Raw genomic sequence first — 26,871 nt, 5'->3', positions numbered from 1 at the left:
TACAATAAAATTCTATTAGACATTTAAAGATTGTAGTGAAAATGCTTAAGTTATTTTTTTTGGATTAATCCTAAATTTTTCAGTTAGCATAAGTATAACACGCATACTTTCATACTAATATCTAAGGCAAAATGTTCATGGAAGATTATTTTAATAAAATAAAACTACTTTATGAGTGCCACATATTTATTGCAAACACACTTGCATACATTGGGGCAGAACCTACACACAATAAATAACATTAAATAAAACACTGAACACATGGAAAATACCCAGAGATCATTCCAAAGAAAGGAATTAAAATTCACAGCTTGTAACTTTATTGTATCGACTTCATAACCTAGAAATTAAAAAAGCCAACCTCCCTTAAAAAGTAAGTAGATATTAAATTACATATTATGTATTTATTTGGTTATTTTTAAGACTGGTTTTATATTGATATCCGTTTTGTTCATTATTAAAGGCTGGAGGTATCGAAACAAATATGACCTTTGCCTAATTAAACAGTATAACCATAGAGCACTATCGACGGTAGATTTGAAAATGGTACTGTAATTTGAGTTCAGAATTCAAATTAATGAAACTCTGTGTTATTTTGTAGTATTGTTGTTAGTTATGAAGTCGACAATTGAACTAAATAATTTAAAACTTAGATTTCAAATTCAGGCCTAAGTTACGGGCTCTGAAACTGAAACCGTCGCCTACTTTGTGAGTGTCTATGTTGTTCCTGCTCGACTTAGCTGGCTCCACCTGAAAATATGATATAAGTTAAGTAAACTACGAAATAAATTGATTTCTAAATATTGAAATGTAGAGATTTAAGAGTGAAAGTTGTGCTCTTATTGTTCGATGATCCGAAAATTTCTTTTTTGAAAATTTGTTATTTTGGTTGGTAAACTGTTAAGAACTTTATAAAATGATGGGATTCTTCACATTTTAAATACCAATTTCTTTTCAATGCACGTTCCCCTAAGCGTTTGTCTCACATAAGGAAATTTAATAGGCAACATCATGTGACATTATCCACATCACTGAAGCATCCAGGGACCTTCAAATTCTTAACAGAACCTTAGATTATTCTTAGCTTATCATAGCTACATACCTGAGTAACATCTCCAACAATAGGCCTCTTCCTCCACTTATACCACCAGTATTCCACTCCCAGCGTGATGCAAGCCAGACCTATCCCCATGAATATAACAATGAACACGCCACCGATGTTCTGTATAGAGATGCCGTCGGATTGATCGTCTTGTTTCTCACATTTCTTGGAGTCCGCGTTGTTGTTCCACCAGGTTTCCTTCAGCTTTTCTAATTTGCGTTTGTTTAGGAGTTGTAGGATGCTGTAACGTGAAAGGTCGTGATGTAAGAAGACGATATCGATTGACGCCCGGTTTCTGAGTACATTTAACGATAGTTTATCTATTCAATAGATAAACTACCGCTAAATGTATCTCAGAAACCAGCGGTTAGTCGTTTCATGGCGGGTGTAATGCAGTAATTAAGGTAGGAAGATACTTAAACTGTACTAAATTAAAGTAGGTTCTGCATATTCCAGAACAAATGTTTAAATTAACTATCTGTAAGTTTCAAACTTAGTTTAACTTGTTCGTACTAAGAATGAATGTAAATCTCACAGTACAAAAGTAAAGAAAGGGTGGAATAAGTATTTGCTACAAAATTAACGCGTATAATTTGGGATTTCAATTAATTAGTCATGCTGTGTTACTTCCACATCCCATTATAAGCAGCATTCGTGTATTGTTTAGGCGAAAGCAGTTTCTAATAATATTTTTTAAATAGAACAATCATATCAAAAGAAAATAGGAAGTCGACATTTCGTAAGTCTCCCACGACCTAGCAATTCGAACTGCAGTTAACGTAAGCTGACGTTTTAAGCAATTTATGTTATTTTTATCTAACGCAGCCACCAGTTTTCATTTTGACATACCTAGCTCTACTAGTACATCGATTGGAACGTGAAGCATTTATTATTAATACCAACATCGTATGAGAATAACATTGGAAAATGCAAATATAATTACGTATTGCACCACCGTCCGCCATTATTCAAGGCATAGATAACAAACAAGCGTTTACGTCATTACGTCGTTACGTTTGAATTAGAGATGGTAGAAAGGTTCAACTCCGAATCCGGAAATCGGACTTGCAGGTTTATTTTACAAGCCAGACCTTGACACCGGTATTTATAAGACATAAGATTTCAAGTTAAGCCGGGTAACTAGGAACTAAAATCAGAGCACAGTAGTAAAAACCTTAGTGCCTCGGCTCCGATGTTTACAGTAAATGTGTCATTGCTTTAAGTTTGAAGATAGGGTAAAAGGATAAAATACTGAACAGTAACTATGATTTGCACTAGACTATGCAAAGTTCTCACGGTCATGTGGTTTATTGTTAAGACGCAGTGCGACAATACCGTTTTCAGAAGTCCGGTTTGCAATTCCGGTTCCGATACCGATAAAAGAAATCCTGACCGAAACATCGTCGCATCTCTAGTTTGAATTATGGAACAAAGTTGTTTGATAGAAAGTGACGAGCTCACGAGCCTCGTTTGATGTTTCCGTAAAATGACGATTGTAAACAATTGTTTGCATTTCAAACAACTATTTGCAATCTATAGCGTTGTTTTTTTTATTCTTTATTTGAAATTTTAAACAATTGTTTGTTTCATTTTGTTTATTTTTCTACTTTGTATTTCCTCGTATCGAATTCTGTTTGACTTTGAATATTTAAATGTTACTGGTCGATAAAGTTGTTTGTATTATTTTGTAACTATATTTTCCTTGTGGCATTGAAACTAAATATGTTATTATTTGATATAATGAAACCAACAGATTTACACATAAAATTACTCGTTTTCCCAATGACCAAAAAACGTCACATGCTGCAATCCGTACAAACTTCATTGCTTCATTCACTTCTCTCTCACATCTCCATAATCCTTGCCATAAAGAATTGCCGGTTACGAGTATAACGCACCTGACCTCTTTGCAGGACATCACCAATTCGACCAAAATATTTTTAAAATGAATTAAAACGATTTACAGAGAAAACCATGTCTGGAAAAGACTTGATATTATAAAACATTATTAGATATCTTCAACAACTTTTTTTATTCTTTGCAAATCGGATTATCGACATTTTTATGTCGATTATTTTCGCCATCGCTCTGATTCTCAAAACAAGATGGTTTCAAACTATACTCCAAATAAATTGTAACATTTGAATATCAAACGACTGTCATAACTTTATCATTATTGTAGTTATAGGCTATACAATTTATTCATAGGTAAAACCAATGAAAATGTCACCTAGGTCACCTTCGTGGCCGCCATTTGCATAAGACATTACCCGCTTAAAACGATAGCGATACACTGTATTGATCTGTATTTTTCGTATTAATTTATGACTATGATATAATTACAACAATAGTAATGTTATTTACGCGTAAAAAATAAAGTTACTTGGCTCAACACATTGGCTTCTGCACTGGCAGCTAAGGAACTTCGTTCCGTAGTCTCGAGATGAAACAGTCAGCCTTTTGTATTTTTTTACTAAATAAATTGGTCTTATAAATGTTAGCAGCGCTAAAACTAAGTAGGTTTTTCAGAAGAAAATTTAATTCGTCTTAGTTTTTAAGACCCAATATAACTACACAAATCTTTAAATAAATAGAACAAATCTAAGTTAAAATTGGATATCTGGGGGTATTTTATTTGCCGCAAAATATGACCTACAGTAACTGACCAATGCGATGTTAATTTCTACTTATGACCTTTGAAGATGGATAAAACAAGGATTTGGAGTACAATCTCTAACAAATCTTTATACAAACATACATAACAAGGTGACTGTACCCATGAGTCTATCTGTGAATCATCACATACTCGCATTTATTGGCTTTTAAGTAGATATAAAACATGACTAACTGGATTAAAAAAATTGACGACTCGTAGTTTCTAATCTAGTGATATTTTTTATTAATTAACTAGCCTAAAAATAATCACCACATCAAAAATCTGTTCAAATCAGTCACGCGCAAACCATAAATATTTCCGTTGACCGTAAGGATATTCGAAAATAGTTCTCATAAATATTATCTATGGTACACACAGCGCGGGAAACTGTTATGTCAAAAGTTCATTAACCCACATAATGTTTAGGCTATGCAAATACAAAAAGTAGGTATTACAGTATCATTTTAAAGATACTGAAGTCTATTTGTTTAGTTCGATTGTAGTTCATTGTACAGGTTTTTTTCTTTTCATTAAATAAGGCCACAAGGTGTTGTGTAGGTAAATAAAATTGCACCTAGATTTGGAAAAATGTTTCTAAAACTAAATAGTTTAACACGAGGCTATGAAAATTCTTTCGCAACGTAACAATAAGTATGTATGCCGAAATGTATGTATGAATGTACTTAAATGAAGCAAAATAAGTTTTTAGGGATCGTTCTCTGATCAGTACCCCTATGAGAAAAAGGTGTGATTTTATGCATGTTTATATTATTATGACGTTAACTCTAAGTTTATTTCTGTGTACCGGTTTTTATGTGAAAATGTCGGATATACAGTATAATTTGTAATAAATACTGCTTTTAACGAAAAACAAACAAAAAAACATGTCGGTATTCTATAAATAATACGAGACGCCTTTTTTGTAATTATTGGCGCTAATGGTAATTACGTGCTATTGAAAAATATGTAAATGTTGAACAGTTTTGTAAGGAACGGGGTAATTGGCCGCCATTGTAATTATTTCAATTTTATGTCTGAAAAGAATATGACAAAGAAAAAATCTTGACGTTTGCAGCAGACATGTTTTTTTTTATGTCTACGACCAGTATTTAGGCTATGAGCAGGCGTATTGTAAGTTTTTACAAAAACACTAATCACTGTAAACACAATTTACAAATACAGTGCGGTTATAGAGTTTCCGTATTTTAAGAAATTTGATAGTATTATAACATTAAATTACTGTTTTCGTGGCGCAGTGGTTAAAGTCACCACGCCGAACTGAACTTTGTCTCCGTTCTTTTTACGTTTGAAAAAGTCCTCGCAACACAAAAGCGAATTTTAGTGCTGGAATTATCTTTATATTTAATATTAGACTAAAAGTAAATTAACTTAAGGTAAATCAACGAATATAAACTTACACTAAGTGCGTATTTATATACATTTCTTAAGACACTCACGCATTATTAAACTGGTCTTTCAAAGGCGATCCTTGTTGCACAGCAATTGCGTACGGCTTCCTTGAAAACTCATCTCCGACCGATTGCAGATCGCAACTTGTCATCACATGGTATTTCACATCTGTAGCATCACCTAGCCAAGCGAAACCTTCACTGGAACTCTTTGAATCTCGGACTCTTTGGATAGCCTCCTCTATGGTGTTTGGCAGACCAGCTTCTTCCATTGCCTGCCACATTTTACTGTACTTATCGCTTACTGGATAATCCCAAACTGCTAATTTTGCTCGTTCCACGTCGCTTAGACTGTCGTTTAGGCTCATTTCTTTCCAGATTCTGGAATACGAAAATATTATTTTATGTTTTTTGTTTCTAGAGCTCTTAGAAAATTATACTTGACTGCAAAAAAACTTTTTTTGGGTAAATATCCCTAGCTATGAATTGTGTAAATATATCTAGATCCATGCTTCTATTACAGAATAGAGACTTACTAGTATTCTTTTTTAGTCTAAACTTATAAGTTTAGTTTATAAAGCTTAACATTCTAAAAAAACGATGGCAAATAAAACAATATGCCAGAGGTAGTATTCCTCCTATTCCTTTGTAAAGAAACTTCCGTTTTAAAATGTAAACGATGAATAACCCGACTTAACTAAAGAGTTAATTTAACTTGCATTATATCAATGCAAATTCATTCACGGCTTTTGTATCTTACAATTGGTTTTATTATCCGAGATCAGACGACATTTTGAAGCATCACATAAATAAAGAATCGCCATTAAAATAACGACCTTCATTCAATAAATGCTTTTGAAAAAGAAGTAAAAAAACTCGTAATAACTTCGTGACGATGACTCTACGTCATTTCAAGTCGTTTGTGGAATGTCACGCTTCGGTCATTTTAGGCAGACTTGCCGGCTAAAATGTTATATAAGCTTTATAATTTTATAAAAATAATGATTAAGTTGTATTTTCTGAGTTTTGTTGGAGACCTCGCTTGCTTGTTGTTAATTAAAACCTATAATATTCGACCGAGGGAGGTTTGAAAACTCGGAGCCTTATGTCCTGCAATGGGACACGAATTTGGGCAAAATAAAAATATTTGTGGCTCCCTTACACTTTGTAAATAACTGGTTAACAGTATAATATAGTAATGCAATTATAGATTTTAAACTTTCGCGACTGTTAATATTTTTAGTAATGCAGTTTTAAAACATCTCTACCTGTTGATTTCGTCCTGTTTTTCACACGCATTCCAAAAGTGCGGGCCTCAGAGCAAGACTTAAGAAGGTAAAATGCCTTAATTACCTATAAAATAGTTAGTTTTCTCTCTACTTACTGAAATACAAAACTATAAAGAATACCTTATCATTAGTTCAAGCTGTAATGAAACCAGGTAAATAGGTCATTGACTGTAGTTACATATACGTGAGTTGTGATAGTGACGACTGTATTAATGGTGATTCAGTAGGTTTTCAGTTTTCAGAGTGACATACTTAATTACTTACCTACCTATTATAAATGAACGAAAAAATATTTGTTCATATATGTATATGAACAATGTAAATGAAATATTATGTAATATGTTAACAGAATGCCACGTCCCTTTCATTCGATCATTTGACAATTCAGTAAGATACGTAAACCTTAATAAAAACATTTTCATCTGCTAAATTTTTAGCTTACACGGTAATCTCTTGCTTGCACTGGAAAAACTTTAAGTTTTGTTATAGAATCACAATAATCTATCATTTTTTAATTTTGATTTGTCGAGATTAGTAGGTATGCGATAAGCACTTTCTTAGAACAAACAAACGCCTACGTGATAACAAAGGAGATATAATAATATTATCTCTCAGAGCTAACACTAACCAGACTTTACTAACTTTGGATTACTGAAATTTACATAAGTAAGTAGCAGAAATATGTATAAGACTGGTTTTTTATATAGGATAAGAAACGGAAAATATATTACATTTTATGACATTACTTATGACTGACGTTTCAGTGAACTCAGTCTCTAACTTCGCCAGCGTGGTGGACTAAAGGCCTAACCCTTGCCAGCAGTGGGACATTTATGGATTATCAAATTAATTTTGATGCTTTGTTGGTTATTAAACCGTATTTTTATAAACCACTGTCTTTAATGCAATGCAAACGAATTTAAGTTACTAATAGTACCTTCAATTTAGTTTTTTTTCATTGCTGTTCAAACATAATTCATTTATAATTCAAAATGCGTAAGTTATTCATAGGTATAACACCCAATAGTTCATCCTCAAAAGCAATAAGTATTGAGCCTTATATCAACAGTTGACATATTTCATTGTCGTCCAAATGTCAAACATTCGACACAAACTCGATACGATCGCACCAAAATATATTCAAAGTCGATTATTTTTTTGGTATTTTGTTCTGTTACACCTACGTTGCTTGTGCCTTACCGTCGTAATTATGTAGATTGCTTTATTGATCGTACATCATCGTCTAGACGTTTGTTATAAGAGCTGAGGGTCAAAATTTGACATTTAATAAATCAGTATACAGTTTGTATTGCTGAACATCGACTTGTAATGAGGATTACTACTTGCGGCCACTTGCACGCCGTTCGAAATTAGCTTAGTCTATCAAAGATTGACAGCTTTACTAAACATCCCATGGCACAACAAGTAATCCATGTTCCCGTTTGTATGGTACGGGCAGAAAACAAAGATTATAGATTCGTTATGACACTGCGTATCTTTGAACCTTGCTCTACAAATATTTTTGAAGAATTATAGCAAAACTTAGCACAAATTACAAAGATGCAACTATAACGACAACTCTAGCTTCCATATGTTAAAATACCAGGAAAACACCACAGAACTGAAAAGCAGCTAGGTTCAGGAATACATAAAACAGCCATCAGTAAATTGATCATACAGTTAACTTAATCGTGTTCCACAAGGAATGGGAAACAACACTGTTGCAACGGCTAGTGAAAGCTGTAGTTTTACGGTGGCCATCCAAAATCCATCCAGTCCATTGCAACAAAAGTTGAATGACATATAATTTGATCACAGAATCAGACCCAAATATGATAAAACTATAAAAAGATGCGTGTTATCTAAGATTTGACACAATACGTTGGCGCCATTTGACCGATAACAGCTGATAAGAAAACTAAACAGTAACAGTTGGGAATGCTTGAGCTTGGACAAACTAACATATTGCTGTAGTCGTAATATAATGGGGTTGGAGAATATAACGTATAAAACACATGCTAGGAAATTTCAAGCTTTTCTCATATTGAAATACTATATGGCCCGCGTAGCTTCTTCTTAATACTTATATAAATAAATTGACCAAGCTCAGAACAGATACTCGTGCTCATCACATAAATATTTTCCGGATGAGAACCACACGCGGTGCTAGGGTTATTGCGGCAAGGTGGCCATGTTAACCACTACGCTAAACGTGCAGTTAAATTTGATTGAAACTACTAAGAGCAGGATTGAAAAATGCATTAGTTCTTCAACTGTTTCTATATACCCAGTATCCTCTAAGGTAATGGTACATATGTGGATTGAACACATACGGGCATTATCTATCAGTCAACCAATTAATTAACAAATTCTATTGTAGATTTCAGCAAGATCAGGTAAACATTTTAGCCGTAAAAAACGTAATATACTGACTTCATTATTATAAGTACAAATCGTTTTTAATATTCGTCATAAGTATATTATTTCCAGACCATAGTTATTTGTGCAATACTTATCGTTGTGGTTTATTTCATTTCTATTTAAAATACATTTCTCAGACAATAATATGTTACATACCTACTCACCATACCATGGACTTATTTATTTGAACATATTAGGTCGGAGAAAAAGTCTTTTCGCATTATAGTATGTATGAACTTGTAATAAAATCTCTTTGGCTTCAAGAATCACAAATGAGTACACGGTTCATGAGGTTTCTTTCAGTGAGCTTCTGAGGTACCCAATTATCGAGCTTTTTTGTGTAGAGAAAAGATTTTATTACAAGTTCATACATACTATAATGCGAAAAGACTTTTTTCCATACCTAATATTTTAACTTCTTGCACTTAGAGTTCATTTAAAAGAGCAATGAATAAAAGAAAAGACTGTAACCTCGTTTTCTTAAAGCCTAGATTTTAAAACACCTGAAAATCGTGTCATACCTAGTTTTACGCACTATGTACTCAAATGTACACATAATATATGCGTAAATTGCAAGAGGTAACCTACTAACCTAATTTTTAAGCTAAACAAACTAACGTGAACATGTCATGTGATTGTAGTTCCTTGTTTCAGTTGATATAATGAATAACCCGTAGCCTAGTAGCGAATGGGGAAATAGGTCGGTAGAAGGTAAGTAATCATGCCACGGTTGACGTTTGGATGGGTGATCATGTTAGTAGAAAGTCGTTTAACTGTGAAAACAAGATTGTGAGTTTAAGCAACTTTAGGGGATAACTTTAATTTACTTAAATTGGTTATCTAAATGATCGAAAGTGAGTATTAGATACTCATCTAGATATTCGGTATTGTACGGACTCGTGTTAGTTCATCGTTACTCACGTAGTTATTACAAGAATCCATTTCGTGTGGTAACCCGGCTACCCAAAGTATAATTAAGTATTTACCTATACCTAGTGGCTAAAATACTAACTAAATTGCTACGACACGTGCTATAATAAAACATGAAAAACCCCACAATGGTTAGTATAAAATCAATACACTAAACAAATCGTTACTGATTCAAACAAAGCTTTTGATCGCAGACTCAATAAGTTTTCCTTTTATTGTTAAATAACACACATGCTAACATACTAACATGTTATAACGATACCATATCGCGAAGGGAGGTAAATTGATATTCATTTAACCTCATTGTTACCAACCTACTATAAACATAACCATAGAGCCATGCCATAGACGAGAATGCTATTAACCTTTATCGAATTACGACGAGCACAGGAAGTGATAAAGGAGCCTATTTTCAGAAAAAGAAAATAAAATATTCAGCCATCGCTATAGGTCTTTAGTGTGTAATTGTTACAGTCTACGTGTTACCTATTATACGGTCATCATAATGTATTAGCCATAAATAAACAATTTGGAACACATATTACTATAACGTACCACGGTAAATATTATATTTTTCAGGTAATTTTCTAATAATGTACGCCTGTAACTTGGATCTACTGTAGTCTGCTTCTAATTCTGGCAACTTAATTCAGAATATACACCAATGTCAAATTCAATTTAGGCGCGAAATAACGTAAGCAGAAAAAAGTGAGCCTAAAAATGGCATTGGTGCGAAACATACAGCCTAATAAAAAAAAACTTTATGCTTGATTTCCGTATTTCATTTGAATACCATTTAGATTTTGACGATAGGCAGTTACAATGAATATAATAGGTTTAAAAAAAAGTAAATTGACAGACACCTATTTATACGACCGCCTACTTCAGTACTTTTTGGTTACCAAGCAATTGTAATTTGACGACCAACGTTTTTTTATTTCTTCTTTATTTAAGCAGCTAGGTATGTACGAATACCAGTAGTCCTATTTTCATTAAACCTTATTAATGCTCAGTTTTTTTTAAATCATATAAGGCCTTAGTTTTCATTTGTAAACCGAAGTACTTAGGTATTACTACTTATTCTTAATCAGTGTATTAAGCTGAATTTTGAAATATACTTAGTATTACAAATTTTACTCAAACAATTAGCAACTAATGTCGGTAAAGAATTAAAGAGATTTATCCTGCAGTAGATACCGATAAGCTTCTTTGATTATGAGCTCAAAAGAACAATATCTTTATAAATTAAAAATAAATATTTTCTACTCACTCATAAAACTTCTCTTCGATATTCGCCATCCTTTGGAAGTAAGTCATGGCCGCAGATCCATTGAGGGGAGCGTATTGTATCTTGTATTGTTTAGACAAGTCGTCCAGAGACTCTATGGGTGTATCCAGTCGGGATACCGTGAGAAAGGCAGCCAGGTTAGCCGTGTATGATGCTATGATGATGAAGCTACGAAACAGATGATTTTGTTAAAAAGTGTTTAGCTTTTGTGATAGGTAATGATAGTTAATATTCTGGAAGAAAGTATGTCCATCTATATTTTGTTTCTTTATCATTCAAATGCAAAAGTACTTTACATTGGCTCGTTGAAAAATTCTAGTCTCGGGTCCACTGTTGAGAACTTTTTAAACATGACTCATTCAAGAATGAAACCAAAGACCCCATATCAATATTAACAAGTTCCTACTTTAGTAGTTATTTCACCTTTTTACAATATTAGAAATGACGAGTAATATACTTATACTTATAACTTCAAGGTATGTGTTTACAAATCACAGTTTGATAACATTAACAATATTTTTTTATCTTCATTGATAAGTTAAGTTAACTATTTTGTAGCCACACCTATCTAATCTTGGGCTAGTAGACAATAATAGAAGTACAGATAAAAATAAAAAAACAACGTTCAAGTAAATATCGTTTTAAATCAAATTTGGATTGTTTTTTACATTTTAGAAAATCATGCTTACAATACTTAAGTATGGTAAAAAGCACGCTTCTTTTAACTGAAGCCATTGTGACCTGTAAAAATCAAATTGTAACTGTCAACGTATCAAATCTAACCAATCTTCGAAAAAAGTATTTCGTAATGTTGTGAAATCAAAAAATGAATTAAATCTTTTATTACACCACATTTTGCAATTTTTAACGTATTTTTGAAGCATATAGGTACTCTAAATATGTATTTTGCTCAAATCTGACCGACTGACATAGGGATCTATCAACCAACCTACCAACAAACCAAACTACGGGACGGATCGGACTGAAATCTGGCATGCAGGTGGATGTTATGACGTAGACATCGGCTAAGTAAGAATTTTGATTAATTCTACTCCCAAGGGGATAAAATTGGGGATGAAGGTTTGTATAAAATTCTGTCCTAAGTCACAAATCACGAGGTCCAAGTCGCGGGAAAAAGCTAGTTAAATATAAACATCGTCATTACCCAAACAACCACCAAGTAGCAGCTAATAATCTTCCAGAGAGGTTCTTAGGTGCTTCTCCACCTCCTTGGGGAGTTAATGACGTCATACAGAACCATAGACACTCCTTAAGAGTGAACTCTCTCTTCTCCTCGTCGTCTTTGTACTTGTCTCTGTTATTTTGGTAGCTGTAGGGACTCCATTTGTCGAAAACCCACATTAGGAAACTGAAAGATATTTAAAAATATACACATTTAAACAAATAAATAATGTTTGAGTAGAGCCGGAATTTGTTCCTAGTTGAGCAAAAAAATGCATTTCATTAAACCATTTTTCGCTATTTTAGTACAGCTGAAAGGTCAATAAACCTATAAACATTCATAAAACGCGTTGTATTGCAACTTTTTTGTCGTTTTAATCTACAACAATAAAATCACTAACAACGACCTAAGCTTTTCAATTTTCTTTATCAAATCTGCATTTATTTTTTAAATATTTTGATTTTTAATTATTCGAACTGATATTTTTTCAGGTTAAGTTACACCGTTGTGTGCCTCATTATGCATAATTACTACAAAATGTTTCAGCGATAATGTAGGCACACACAGACCGACAATTTGTCACTATTCTGCAAACGATTTTCTACTCTCGTCCCTTAAAATAAGGTAGAGTTTTGAAAACGCGTATTAAGGAAATACTTGTTGCTATGTGAACTCATTTCGGTTAAGTTTTTTCAATGAAACTGTGACTAATTCAACGCGTATTGGACGTGATGTTAAAAAAAGGTTGCGCTTCGATAATTTAATTTGGGTTTAGCCCGTTTTACTTATTAAATACCTCTGTCAGAAGAAAATTTGAATCTCATTCAGAACGAACTCAATTTAATAATTCTTAGGAATTAATTTTGGCTAAACTTTAATGATTAGTTTGTAAGTCAAGATGTAAGACATAAAGCAGCATTTAAGAATAAAATAAAAGTATCTATGGCCACAATGAATCACGGTTGTTAGTTACGACCGTTAAAGCAATTATCGTATTTTCATAAAAAAACTCAATATTATTATGACGTCTTGATTGTATTCCTCTGACCTAAATGATAACTTACCTATTTTAAGCATTACCTATTTATAAACAGATCGTTAAACTATGACGAAATCTTAACTCTTTATTTCATAATAGACTATCTACCAATTACAATAATATTTATCATTTCTTTTTAGGTATACTATAAAATACCTACTTAGTAATATATTTTGACATATTGCAATCTTTGCTGTTCGTAATAAGTACAATAGTAAGCATCGGTATTTTCTCCATGTTGGTACATAGGTACCGTACTACTTATTTGTGTAATTGAATAGTAAGTAGGTAGGTACCTACAGAGGAAGATTTTCTCTCAAAGATAACTTTAGTCCACACATCATCCTACTTAAAAGCCTTAAATTAGTGGTGTCTATGCAAGCAGTTTAAATATCATACTATTAAAGAGCTACAAAGTGTTTTGATTTAGAATATCCTGCAATTACGGTTCCAAACTGACATCTACAGCAGGAATACATTCTAAACGTCAAATAAATCTACCAATCATAAATCCGCTCACGCCTTCCTATTTAGGTACACACGCACAAGTGCACACACATACACACACATCACTTTACACGGTTATTGCACACACACTATCAAATGTTCAAACATAGCCGAGCCACAGGTCGAGCGATAAACATTGCCATGCATGTGTGCGTGTGTGATTAAGTCCAATGTGTGTGTTAATACTGCAAGTTGCTTGATTATAAGGTTTAGATCCTATTTTACATCTTGCTTTCCCGCCATAAAACATCTATAAATTGAATCGCTGTGCCCTTGCTCAGATGATTCACAAATTCTAGGAAAACTAATAAGATACGATACCTAACTGTTTATTTACCCATTATATGTGTTCCACAAGTATCAAGAATAGCTGTTCCACGGATATACACGTACCTGTGACTCACGCTTCATAAAAACGTTCTAGAAATCTATATTTATGAACCAAGTTCATACCTAGTAACCCTAAACAGTGCTGAATGGAGGTCGAATAATTATCGAAGTTCCCCTTGGCATCTGCAATGGCCATATTCATAAATAAATAGTTACACCGACGTGTATGTAGTGTTGGGTCCATCATTTGACCTCGTTCCACAAAATCAGATAAGAAATAATGGAAGCAGGTGGGCTCTAACTCATCGATCGCGTTATGTATCGTAATAAATGTCAAAATGTCATGGATGAACGCCCGTTTTCAGATTACAAACGCTATATTCAACTAGAATACTCGTTTTCACTAAAACCATACTACGTCTCACTCTTTCGTGCCAAAATGAAAAGGATAAAAATAAGGTCACCTGCAAAGAATTCGGAAATTGTAAAATATTGTGGAGCACCGTTGTGCTTCACATGGAACAGGTTTGTGCACAAAGCTACGCGAATGATGTCATTACCTGGTGAAGAAATATGCAGCCAGTATCGATAGCCACACGTCGTTCTCTAAAACAGTTAGGAATTTGAACAGGGACGTCGGAGTTCTGGGCAATTTCATCATTATCGTTATTCCAACCAAATCGTAGTACGGAACCGTGAAATCTACCACATTTTCTCGTTCAGCCATGACGGACAACGAAGCTAGGCCTATATCAGCCTTCTTATCAACGAGTTCTTTGATAATTCCGTTCCAGTTTCCATTCTCGTCCATTGTGCCGAAGTTACCGTCCGGTGCTAAAGTTATTTCATAATCAAACTTGACAATTTGACGAATCTCCTCTATGAGATCAATACAATAACCTTTGAAGCCTTTCGGTTCTTTGTCATCCCTTATTATGAACGGTTTTTGCTACAAGAAAAAAGGGAAATGCGTTACTATAGAATGTAATTTTCTTATCAAAATTCCAGACGAACGAAAGTCGAGAATGACATTGTTGTTTGAACAGTTTGTTGTTAAGTAAACTGACAAAATTTTATCAAGTTGCCAACAGAATTTTAAACAATAGCAGAGTTCATTTACCTACCTCGACTGTGACGATTCTGTACACTAGCTGTGCTGAGTAATTACTCATGTTGTTAGGGTCAGTCAAGGTTAGGTTCGAGGAGAGGCCCGCCTTCCAGGAACCCAGCGAGTGACTGCTAATGGACGCGCCGTCTTTGACCGTGATCGCCAACAAGTCCGTACTGAACTCCATATAACTTCTACCATTCATGGGATCATCTTGAGGAATAAAGAACGGCGCATACGTAGGCGTTTCTTTTATCTGCAACAAGATCAGTGACTCGTAGCCGGTAGTAAACGAGCATTACGGGTGATTAAAATCTTAGGAACATTTGTGCCTAAATGTGTCAACGCACCTCTTGGAAAGCCGTTTTAAGATCCAAGGTCCTGTTTGGTGTATTCTTACCGTCGTAGTCGTCGCATGTAATATATTTCATGTCGTTTGGCCACTTGCCAGAGTCCAGTAGTGATCTGGAAATTCATAAGCGTGAACTCTCATGGAATATGCCCAGGATATATTTAGATAAACCACATTGCACGTGGTGTACTAAACTAGAAACTGGTACGCTAGAACGAGAATAGTAAAGGTCATTACTTGATAGCTAAAAACGTTCTCAAAGACAGGTCGAAGTAAAAGGCGGATGTGATTTCTGGCTCGCCGTTCATACTGTACGTGGTTTTGATCTTTCCCAGTCGGTCCCTACTGTTGGCGTCCGGTGTGGGTCGCATGTGGACGATCGTTGCATTCTTACAACCACAGCTTATGTCGCCTTTCTCCAAAGACAAGGCGAACCAAGCAGTTTTTCTTCCAAAATACTGGTTCTTATCTGCGGCATCTAGAACATTCTTTATCGTTCTTAAACTACCAACGATAAAGAAGTTCACTATATCCAGATTTCGTAAACTCTCCAACTGAGTTTTTATTTCATTGACCTCAAAGCTCTTCACGGGAGTAATAACATGCCGAGTTGCTATGTTTTGTAGCAAAGATTTGTATTTGTGGTCCATAACTGTAAACAAACAGATTTTATTATCATGAAACAGTTATAATTACTTACTTACTCAATAAAACCAACGAATTAAATTATACGGGCGCTATCTACACGTTTTCAAACTTGGAGTTTGGAAACCTTGACTAAAATAGTGTACTTACTTACTATTTGCTTGAATTTCACGGTTGACATCAGAAACATGTTATTATTGATTGAAAAGATAAGTTTGAATATTTTTTTACGTTAGTACCTACCATAGTATTCATCAAATATAATGGCCGCGTTGGTAATATCTTGTTTTGTCACGATAGCTCTTATGGCTTCCGGTAGAATATCAGCTGGGGGTATGACTTGCAGAAGAAACCTCGTCTGGTTAGCATTGAGAGATCTCCACTGCCTCAGGTCACCGACTTGTCCGAAAGAGCCGGATATAGTTGGCAGACCTAAAGCTGCTGTGAAAGATTTTATGGTCTCGGATCCCACGCCAGTCATCGTGAAATCGAGGACCACGTGGGGAGTCTTTTTCGCTGAGAGCATATCGTTATATTTTCTGCAAACTAAAAACCAAGACCCCCGTTATTTTGGAACCTTAAATAAAACGGGTTATATACCTAATTATAGAACTTTAATGGAGTTCTCACCATTTTCCAAAAATGCTTTAGCATCCGTCCGGTTACCGACGACTATAACGGGATCCACAGCAAGTCCAAGACTTGGATTGCGTCTCACGTACTCTTTAGCAACTTCAAAAGCCTTTTCAGCCAATGCATTACTCTCTTCGTTGATCAGTACTGTAAACATCGCAATTTGTATACGTATAAACGTCTATTTTAAAAAGCCATTTCTTTTCACACGTAAAGCGGATTTAGCCCATTCGTTACATACTGAAATATATTTCTGCATGAATTTATTTGTTTAACAATGAGTCATGAAATACAAGTTTGAAAAATCGTACACGAAACGGATGAAAACTGCACAACGAAAACTATAGAGCGGCAATTAAATCTGAATAACAAAACATGCATGTTTCACACAATAAATAATCTCTTTGTATTACTTACAGACGTTTATATTTTGAGTAGTTTGCGCAAAAGCAACACGAATGAACGAAAAGAGAATAAAAATTCTAAGTGAAGCCATGATTAATTTTGTTCACACGATAATACGCCTCATCGTAACTCATCACCCAGTTAACCCCTTGAGTGACCGCCAGGCCAACTGCCCACCGACTGAGGGTGCTTTACCCAGTATGTGTACTACCTAGTTTCCAGGGAGATACATGACCTTGTATTGGCTTGTACTATCGATGTATCGGTCATCACTAATACATGCTATAATACCGACATAAACAGACCACATAGAACGTTACACTTATCGCAGAATGTACATTGATATGTGGCTAACTCTGGCTAAGTAGCTGTAGAGTAGACTAGTCATTACGTTGTGTCATCTTATAACAGCACATAAAGAGCTGTGGCGTCATAGACGTTTCATAACACTAGTGTTTATGCCCTTAATTAAATGGACATTGAAATCTAGATATATGATTAGTATCACGTAGTATACTATTACAGGAATTACTTGGTAGGTGGGTAGAGTGAAGATGGCAAAACCTACCCATTTATAAATTAAAACGGGAGATCAGATAATCACTTACGGATTGTTTTATGTTAACAAAAATAGAGACCGTGTCAACTGATATTTTGTTTATATCTATAAGTTGGAATTAAATTAAGGACTAAACAAGTACCCAGCGGCTGTAACCAATGTGCTTATTTAATACCATTCTATAACCAATTACTTTGGCCTTAATTTTAATATTGTACAAAAATCCAACAGTGACGCCCCAAAACACAAATTAGTCGCCGTTGGCTGCACAGCTGCAGTATTGAAACGAAACTGGGCTGAGCAGTGAGCACATCTGCCGTATGAGCAAAGTTGCGTGCTGCAACGAATACTGACTGCAAATGCAGCAGAAAGAGACGGTGAGATGTTTTACGAACATACAATCGGTAAACGAAGGGTGGATAAAGACGAGGGGTGGCTTTTGCAATGGGATGTGCAACCTCGTCGAGTGCGAGGTGTTTTTAACGGTATTTATTTGTTGTATCGTGTCATGTCTTATTTATTTTATTACTAACGCGAAACTAGCGCTTCTTGCATGACTAAAAAAAAGTTATTCTAAAAGCACACTTTGGATTACTATTGTACTTCTTGCGATTTCGGTTGTTTTATTTAGGAGAAATTCCTTCGTCTTAACTATTTCAATTCTTCGCTATTATTATGCTCGTTACTTATATATACTATAAAATACCGACTGAAACAGTATTTCACATTTTACATGTTCTATGCGTAAGAAATCACATGAACCATCTCAGAACCAGTCCAGTAACCGATCCGTCTAACGTCTTGACACATCAAACATTCGTTGAGAATTTATACCCACTCACGAACACCAATGCGTATAGTTTGCAAGTAGCAACCGCTATTAAAGCGTCACTAACGTTATTTTGAAACAAAACTAGCTAAACAATGAGAAACTCATAAGAAACTAGTACATACGTCGGTTATTGTTGTTATATTACAAGACTTACATCACGATCACAAGTTGTGTGTAGGTATTACTACCTACCTACATGCCTGCTTCAGAATAATGGTGATAGCTGCGCGTTCGACCTGATAACTGAAATACGTTGGGAAGTTTATCGCAGTAAAAACAAAAACAATAATAGGTTTGGACTATTTTATTGCCAGAAATGTTTTACAAACACTAACTCCACGGTCGAGGGAAGTAAAGTGTAAACTGTACACACTACTTTAAATCTAATACTAAATGTACTTTGAATCAAAATTTACTCTTAGTCACAATCTGAAAAAGTTAGTCACAACTTTAATACAATATTAATATTTATTATCTTTGCAAGTGTTTCAACTTACTTGACAATAAAAATGAAGATTCGTTTCCACAAAGGTTATCTTACATTCGAGGTCTGTTACTATCACAATATAAGAAAATAAATTAGAAAAACAGGATATAAGAAAAATAAAGTTGTCCATAGTATTACAAACAAAAAAATAGCACGCAAAGTTAGTTATGTCAATATGAACTATCACCTTATTTGTCAACTTTGAACTTCAATTAAATTCCAAATCTTAAAATTAGTGGTACAATGTGAACATATATATTTTAAATAATAGGTAACTTCCTTAGAGTTTCAGTAAAATGTTTACATTAATATGAACTACACAATTAATAATTCATTTGATGTAATACAACCACAAACTAAGTAGGACTCCAAGGAAGTAAGTCGTCCACACTGCATACCGTAACCAAAATGTCAAAGGAATGTTCAAATGGTTTAAGTAATAATGCCTATGAAATATAAAAATGTGCGTTATTATCTGCTAACTTAAATTTACAACTGAATTAATTATCTAAAGTTTTAATTAATCTTATTCTTTATCTAAATCCTTGTTTTTCAAAAGCTGTTTTATAAAACGCGTCGTTCACAGAACGGATTGTGAATTGATTTCACACAAGGTGAATTACTTTGGCAGTATACTACTGGCGAATCATGTTTACCGATTTATGTACCTCCATCAATTCAAAAATCCACCGCTACTAGTCCGTTGAAATAGACACCAATACGCAAAAACAGCATACAACACCTAAACCGACTCGTGCATTTTATGTTCAGTTCACTGCGATGCACACTTCAGTCGCAACTGACAGTAACATTAAATTTACAATTTACAGGTACTTCACAGGTAAGATTTAATACATAATGTATTATAAACCTAAACTTAAGTGTGGTCACAAAAGAGCTCAACTCTTGTTACAATTGAATATAAACTGTAAAGGGAACTACCAAGACTTCCTAAGTGTTGGTTGGCCGAAAAGTTTGTAAGTCCTCATACAAAAATTAGTAGTGGTGTATATATTGTAGAAAAACATTAAACATTTATATTATGTATAGTATGTATATCTGTAAAATTTGGCAAGTTAGGAGGTCTAAGTAGTTAGTTATTGTTATAAAGGTGAGATATGTATTGTGTTTGAGTTGGGCCCTAATGAACATGGTTGCATTGCAGTAAACCAAGCGAGGTATTGTGGTATAAAGTTTTAGGCGGCCGCCTGCTCTTCAGCTGGGGGCGCCTCCTCCGCTACTTTCGCTTTCTTCTCTGGCGTGGTCTTTTCCGCCTCACCATTGTCGGCAGAGACGGATTTCCTTTTCACGGCCGCTTCTTTCTTTTCTGTAAAAAAAATAGATAAACTTAAGTTTGTTTATACTAAATTAATGATTAACTGAACTAAGCCTTCGCACTTAAATAGCTGTTATGAATAGGTTACAGTGATAGGTGTAAACTGTAAATACCTGTTGCATCGCCATTCTCAGTGGCGTCGTTGCTTTCCTCGGCATCTCCGTTTTCAGCAGGAGCGTCTTCGGTCTCAGGCGCTTCGCTGCTACCGTTCTCCTCCTTGCCATTGCTTTCGGGAGCTTCGGCGGCCTTTTTGGCGGGAGATTTCTTTACTGGAGATTCTTTCACCTCAGTGGAGGTGACTTCCTCGGGGGCGGCGTCCCTGAAAACGTGATTTTAGTGTGTTACTAACATACATTGACAAGTCTGTCATACAAACGGCGTATAAAATAATGTACACACGGTTTTGTGTACAAACGTAAGTATACTGAAACGCTAAATGATATACCTACTACTACTAATAAATAGTGTTGTTATAACGGCTGCGAATGTCGTAAATTCTTCAATCTCAATACCTACGTACCGTAGCCAATTCGAAGTACGCGATTCAGTAACGGAACATAACAATGCAACAGTTCCATACGCGGCCAATGCTCAGCGGTTAAGTGGGGCGGCATAAAAGGAAAAGTCTGCCGGAACAAAAACAAGTGGCTGTTGCGCAAGGCTGCATGTGGGAAAGTTGCAACATAGGAAACCGAACGTAACCGTGATCACCTTTATTGAATGAATACGTTACTCGCTCCAGTGGTCCACACTGCACGGCAAGTCGTAAAGCGTTAAAAATAACTAATGACAACATACGCAGTTCTCGCTAACGTAACCGACCACCAACCAGAGTTGCAAAACTCGAGGCCTCGGCAAATTCAAAGAAGCGCGCGCTTGCCCCCGGTGACGCTACGCGCCGGCACGCCGCGCAGGCAGCGCCATCTTGGATAAAACAAGCGACCCCGCGCCCGCCGGCCCGCCGCCCGGCGTGCTTTGAACTTCTCTACTTAATATAATACGCCATAGCAGGAAAATTTGTGAATACTTAACGACACGTCACATTTCTAGATATCATAAACATCTAGAAAAATCATAAACTTTCTTTAAGATACGTTCAAATACAGTTAAGAAATAAAAATGTTTTCCCGCGTGTTATCGATGTCGGCGTATACAAAATAAGCATCACCAAACTACGAAGAAATATTAAAACGGTTTTCTCCCATCAACTTGAGATATTATATTGTTGCTTTTTAATATTTAGACACTATTATATCACAGTAAATACACTAAAAACACGTATTTCACACATAAATAGGAAGCCATTTTGATCACGTTTCCGAAGCCGCCAAAAATAATAAACCGCGAAACTTAATAAAATTGAATGACTGCAAAGTAAAAACTTACTTCTTTTCGACGGCTGCGTCTGCCATTATGATTTTAAAGTTTTAGAATGTACTTTGAAATTATAAAGAAATAATTATAAGCACGTGTTACGCACAACGTACAACAATGTTCACCGCACAAACACCGACGTCCAAATGAAGGAGGAAGAAGGAAAAAATATAACGCGCGACGCCTCGCGCGGGGACGCGCTCCCTACGTGAAGCTAGTGCGCGTACGTCACGATAATGAAATAGCTACATCGCCACCTGCATGAGAAAGAAAAAGATAGCTAGAGATCTCATATTCATCTTCAGGTAACCTTGAATCTACTTCGAACAAAACAGGCAAGCAATACTATAGCGTTCTCTGTCTGCCGTGTTTGAAAAATACAATCGTTAAAATGTTCCAACAAGACAAAATAATAAATGGGTGTTCTTCTGGAAAATTAATATAACAATATTGATAATAATTTTCATCTGCTGCGATATTAACATTTAAAACCAATTATTAATAATATTGATCACATAACGGAAATATTAGGAAAGTAATGCATTGACTAGGGATTTTCCATTAAAAATAGTACCTACCTAACTGTGGGAATGCTAAAGGAATTTGTGGAGTTGAACATAGGTAGGTATTTTAGTTTCATCGGTTTCATTACACTTTACACGATTATACCTTACGTAGCAGGTAGGTAAGTGTAGCATTAAATTAGTTGTGTAAACAGGCCGATTGAATACTATGGAGCGAATTCATTTATGGCTATGACTGTACTTATCTATGAAGTATGAAAACATTACTATTTTTCATTCATGTCTGTTTTACGAGGTATAGTAAATCCAAGTATTGTTTGATCTCACTCCCATTAATTAAGTGTTTATTGAGTACCCTCTCCATCTAGCTAGGTAGACAGTTACGTGCGTAAGTAGGGTGAAGGGCATGTGCCTCGCAAGTTTACCTATAATTACGCTACCGGGATATATGTACCTAGGTAAATATTAATTATCCAGTTGACAAAAAATAGGAAATAGGTAATCTGCAACAGATACTTTACACCTATAATAATAAATCCTATCTACTATAAGTCAAATAGAAGTGGGTGTCACTGTAAATTAAGTGTCCATGAAATTCAATTTGCGCGTGTGGTTTTCGAGAGTTCATTGGCCGATTGTCTCGTTCAACCTACCTGTTGTTAAGTAGGTAGTTATCCGCCTAGGATACCTATCAGAGTCACTCTTTGTGGACTGTGCATTTTGAATTAAAAATTCATCTAATTACGTGTCGACCACGTTGCAATTAGAACGCGTTGATTTCCCGCCAACCGCAGTTCAGTTCACTTGTGCCAGAAAAGCGTAAGTCCAAGTCTTGTCCGAACGACTCCTAAAGCTAGCGTCAAGAACATGTCATTCTATATTTTGCCAAGCAGTATTAAGCCTTGGTCGCTTATAATAAAGACGTTTGTGCAGTTTTACAAAACGTAAATTGTAACGTTGTCCCTTGATAGGTCGATGGCTTTTAAAAGAAATCTTGGCACTAGTTGGTGATTTCGTCAGAATATGAATTCGTCAAGCAGAACAGTCCGTGATCCGATGTTCCACGTGCCTCTACATTGTGTCCATCTACCTGTTTGAATGAAGAACAAGCAAAAACTACATTGTCTTTATAGGGCAACAGTCTTGACAAAAAATTCAATGACAGGTTTTGAAGTTTTAATGAGGATCAATAAAACTTCAAAACCTTTTGAATTTTTCAATGAAAATAATCTAGGTAGGTATCTCAATTTAATTGTTTGTTGCTATATGAACTATAGGCTCTCAAATTGGCATGTGGATAGGTAGCTGTAGGTATAAGTCTCTATTTTTCAAAATCCAATGTCAAAGAGATGAGTTCGTCTTGTAAGTGGAGGGAAGATAAGGAATGACACAGCATTTCTTTTCTTATCTATATTTAGACTACGGAGTACCAAAAAGAACGGCAATGTTGTCTTTATTCATATTAAATTCAATAAAACAGACTAAAGTTGACAAAACCCGTCTGGAATAACGTTGCTTTATAAATTATAACGGTGATTCATTTTTTTTGGATTCGGTCCAGTAGTTTTTGAGAATACTTCTAAAATATAGGTAAGTACGTCTAAAATATAAGTAAGTGTCTTAATAGGTACCTAGGTACCTATTAAGACACTTCAGCGAGTAGGTACTTTTGTAAAAATTAAATAATGTTCGTAGGTAATAACCTTGTTGATTCAGGCGGGAAAAACCCCAGACTGCGATAATCTGTTCGGGAATCTATCCCACCAAAGTTATTCATGTATGGTTATCATTATATTCAAGAAACTGTTTTAAATTCTGACGTCAATATTGATAAATATTTAAATAAACATATTTGACTGATACTACAGTTTCTTTCTACACCGACATTTCAGTTAGTCAGCGACCGGCCAGTTTGAGGTTTTTGAATAAATTATACTTATTTAATTTTGTTAATGCCCCAAAAAGAATTTTAACTTTTTGAGCGCCAAGAGCAACGGATTAGGAGATGAGTTCATGCATTTTCCCTTGTTGAGCGATTTTGTTCCTTGTTTTTTGAAGAATAGAGTACAAAATTCCCGTTCGTTTCCTGGCGGATGTAATGTTTTGCAACCAAATTATATTATTGATCCGAAAGTACACACATAACTTTGAACTTTGTGCTATCGACATAAGGCTGAGAATAATTTGATCAAGGTTTTTATTAGAGGTAAATACCTACTTGGGGCATCTATGTAACGGCTACCTAGCTACATAGTATACTAAAAGGTCCGTACCTCGTCTCGTTTAGCTTTGGTTCCTGCTCCCACAGATCTATATAACTAGCTAGGTACAGGTATGAGGGCTTTTAATTTGAAACACAAACACGTGTTCATTGAAACGATACGCACACGCGATGTTGGACGTTGGCAATCGTTGTCAATCATTCCGATGAGACATAGCTATGTAGGTATACGATTACTATTAATGGTTACAATTAAGACGACATTTTACTATTATTTTCCTCAAGATAAAAAAATCATGTGCCTACTTAGCCCACAAAATAACATGAAATAAATAACGAGCTGGGTAGTTATACCGGGTGGTTTAGTAAATAAAGCATCGATATGACTGTATTTCACAATGATGGGTAGGTAATTGTAGTGCATGATAAAATTTGGCCATGTTTGAATGATCAAAATGTTATGTAAAAATTAAAAGTGTGGTCAAAATTCACGAAAATAAATATATACCTAATCTAAGTAGAGTTTCCCCGAGAATATTAGATATAGGCTGCTTTTAAAATAAAACAAGAGACTAAAATATAATTTCAACAACTCGGGATTTGAACCGAGAGCTGCGCTGCTGACCTATTGCACCGAGGCAAGTTTTTAACCAGTAATCGTTACTTCATTTTTGTGATTGTAACTCATAACCAGTTGTTCAATGACATAATGTTTATGGATGAGTAATTTTATTCTGCTGGTTATGTTACAAACTACGATGATTTCTTTGTAAAAACAAAAAAAAAATATTCACCATTGAATAACTTTTTGTCTTTGATTATACACGTTTTAAAATCTTTGTAAGTTATTTTAATTAATAAAGATAAGTGAAACATAAATAATAAATCAGGAGGCTGTATAAAGATTTTTTTATATTACTTTTTTTTGGTGATGCAACGAATAGCGTGAAGATCATTGTCTCTGATTATCTCACTAGGCGCACAAAAAATACGTTATTTTGTTTGCCGTCACATGAGAGTCCGATATGAAAGGTCAGCAACTTTCCACTTAATAAATTGCAACGTCTTATTAACCGGCCAGAGAATTGAACTCAAGATGACCAAAACCTATTTACTGTTAAGGTTACATTGGGAAATATAAATCATTTTTTTAAAGAAGGCATCCAAATGAATGTCTAAGTTAGTACCTAATTCATATACCTAATTATTATCAAGTAAGCATATTTTTTGTTCGCACGAGGTAGGCTAAGCTAGTGTATATGTCGAAATATTCTGCTGCTAAAATACCTCCAGTATTTAGCCTCTTGCTCTAATGACATGCAATCTACGTCACACAGTCACGCTATTCGTCAAATCCGAAGAAATAATGGAGGACTTGTCACATAACCTCTTTTCATGTCTCCGATTATACGTCAGCTTACTTAATTACGTTAATGTAGGCACCACGTTGTTGCTTCACGACACGACTGCCTAACATACCTTATCGCTTACCATTTCAATGATTCTAGCTACGAAACTGTATACAAAATTCTAATAGCGACTCTACCTTCATGACGATATGGACGACATTCCCGTGCTATCTTAATTCTCACGCTCATAAAGGGCCGCTACCTTGTCTATCCACAGTTGTAGATAGAAATAATAGCTCTGACACTGACATACTGACTTAACTAATAAAATCAATTGCTATGTTCTCGTCACAAATATATGATTTTATACGCATAAACTTAAATAGCCTCTTAATGAGTTATTATTTTTTAATACGGAAAAAGATAAATTTTGGTTAACCTAACGATATTAATGTTTCACAAAGCCATTGAACGAGAGGCCGCGGCCGCGCTCGAGGCGTTTGCTATTCAGTATAGTCCCGAGTCCGGTTCTATTCTAATTCTAATACAAAGATTTACTTGAAAAACACCCCATTTGATTTTAGAATCGGTGACCTTATTTCTTCAACGACTAGGCAGACAATCTTTTTCATATGCCGAACCTAACAATACATAATCAGAAATATATTACGGTCCCCGAGTAAATATTAATTACCATTACATAACCACTAAGCAGTTAATCAATACTCTAATTACGCCCAGAAAACAAACCAACTTGTCTATGAAAATTTTATATTAATCACCTGTGTTGCTCTCTGTTATCTGTGGATTTGGGGCTTTCCGGGTTTTCCCATTGATTAACTAGGGCACTAACCTTATCTTCATGCCTCAATCCCTGATAAAAGAGTTAAAT

At 35.0% G+C, this 26,871-nt stretch overlaps 2 protein-coding genes across 4 annotated transcripts; both read right to left on the bottom strand.

Annotated features, from left to right (window-relative positions):
• Positions 1 to 183: 183 nt before the first annotated feature.
• Ir25a (ionotropic receptor 25a) lies at positions 184 to 18,919 on the bottom strand. 3 transcript variants are annotated; one of them, XM_076119079.1, is made up of 12 exons: positions 18,843 to 18,919; positions 16,890 to 17,039; positions 16,503 to 16,805; positions 15,852 to 16,266; positions 15,613 to 15,727; positions 15,279 to 15,518; positions 14,715 to 15,103; positions 12,261 to 12,464; positions 11,078 to 11,263; positions 5,216 to 5,548; positions 1,103 to 1,343; positions 184 to 750 (listed from the first exon to the last, which is right to left on the bottom strand). In XM_076119079.1, the coding sequence occupies exons 3-12, from the start codon at positions 16,783 to 16,785 to the stop codon at positions 643 to 645; spliced, it is 2,514 nt and encodes an 837-aa protein (XP_075975194.1). In that variant the 5' UTR covers positions 16,786 to 16,805; positions 16,890 to 17,039; positions 18,843 to 18,919; the 3' UTR covers positions 184 to 642. The 3 variants fall into 3 exon arrangements, with proteins under 3 accessions (XP_075975194.1, XP_075975195.1, XP_075975193.1); XM_076119080.1 differs by lacking the exon at positions 18,843 to 18,919 and adding an exon at positions 18,695 to 18,764; XM_076119078.1 differs by lacking the exon at positions 18,843 to 18,919 and adding an exon at positions 17,310 to 17,552.
• Positions 18,920 to 18,977: 58 nt separating this feature from the next.
• LOC142975932 (uncharacterized) lies at positions 18,978 to 22,056 on the bottom strand. The gene is made up of 3 exons (XM_076119094.1): positions 21,898 to 22,056; positions 20,625 to 20,830; positions 18,978 to 20,502 (listed from the first exon to the last, which is right to left on the bottom strand). Exons 1-3 carry the CDS (start codon positions 21,921 to 21,923, stop codon positions 20,372 to 20,374), a joined length of 363 nt encoding a protein of 120 aa, XP_075975209.1. The 5' UTR covers positions 21,924 to 22,056; the 3' UTR covers positions 18,978 to 20,371.
• Between the last annotated feature and the right edge of the window lie 4,815 nt (positions 22,057 to 26,871).

The sequence above is a fragment of the Anticarsia gemmatalis genome, chromosome 10, assembly GCF_050436995.1.
Source record: "Anticarsia gemmatalis isolate Benzon Research Colony breed Stoneville strain chromosome 10, ilAntGemm2 primary, whole genome shotgun sequence".
NCBI classification, from domain to species: Eukaryota; Metazoa; Arthropoda; class Insecta; order Lepidoptera; family Erebidae; genus Anticarsia; species Anticarsia gemmatalis.
The sequence above is the reverse complement of the archived record's forward strand: the minus strand, read 5'-3'. Positions and strand labels throughout refer to the sequence as shown.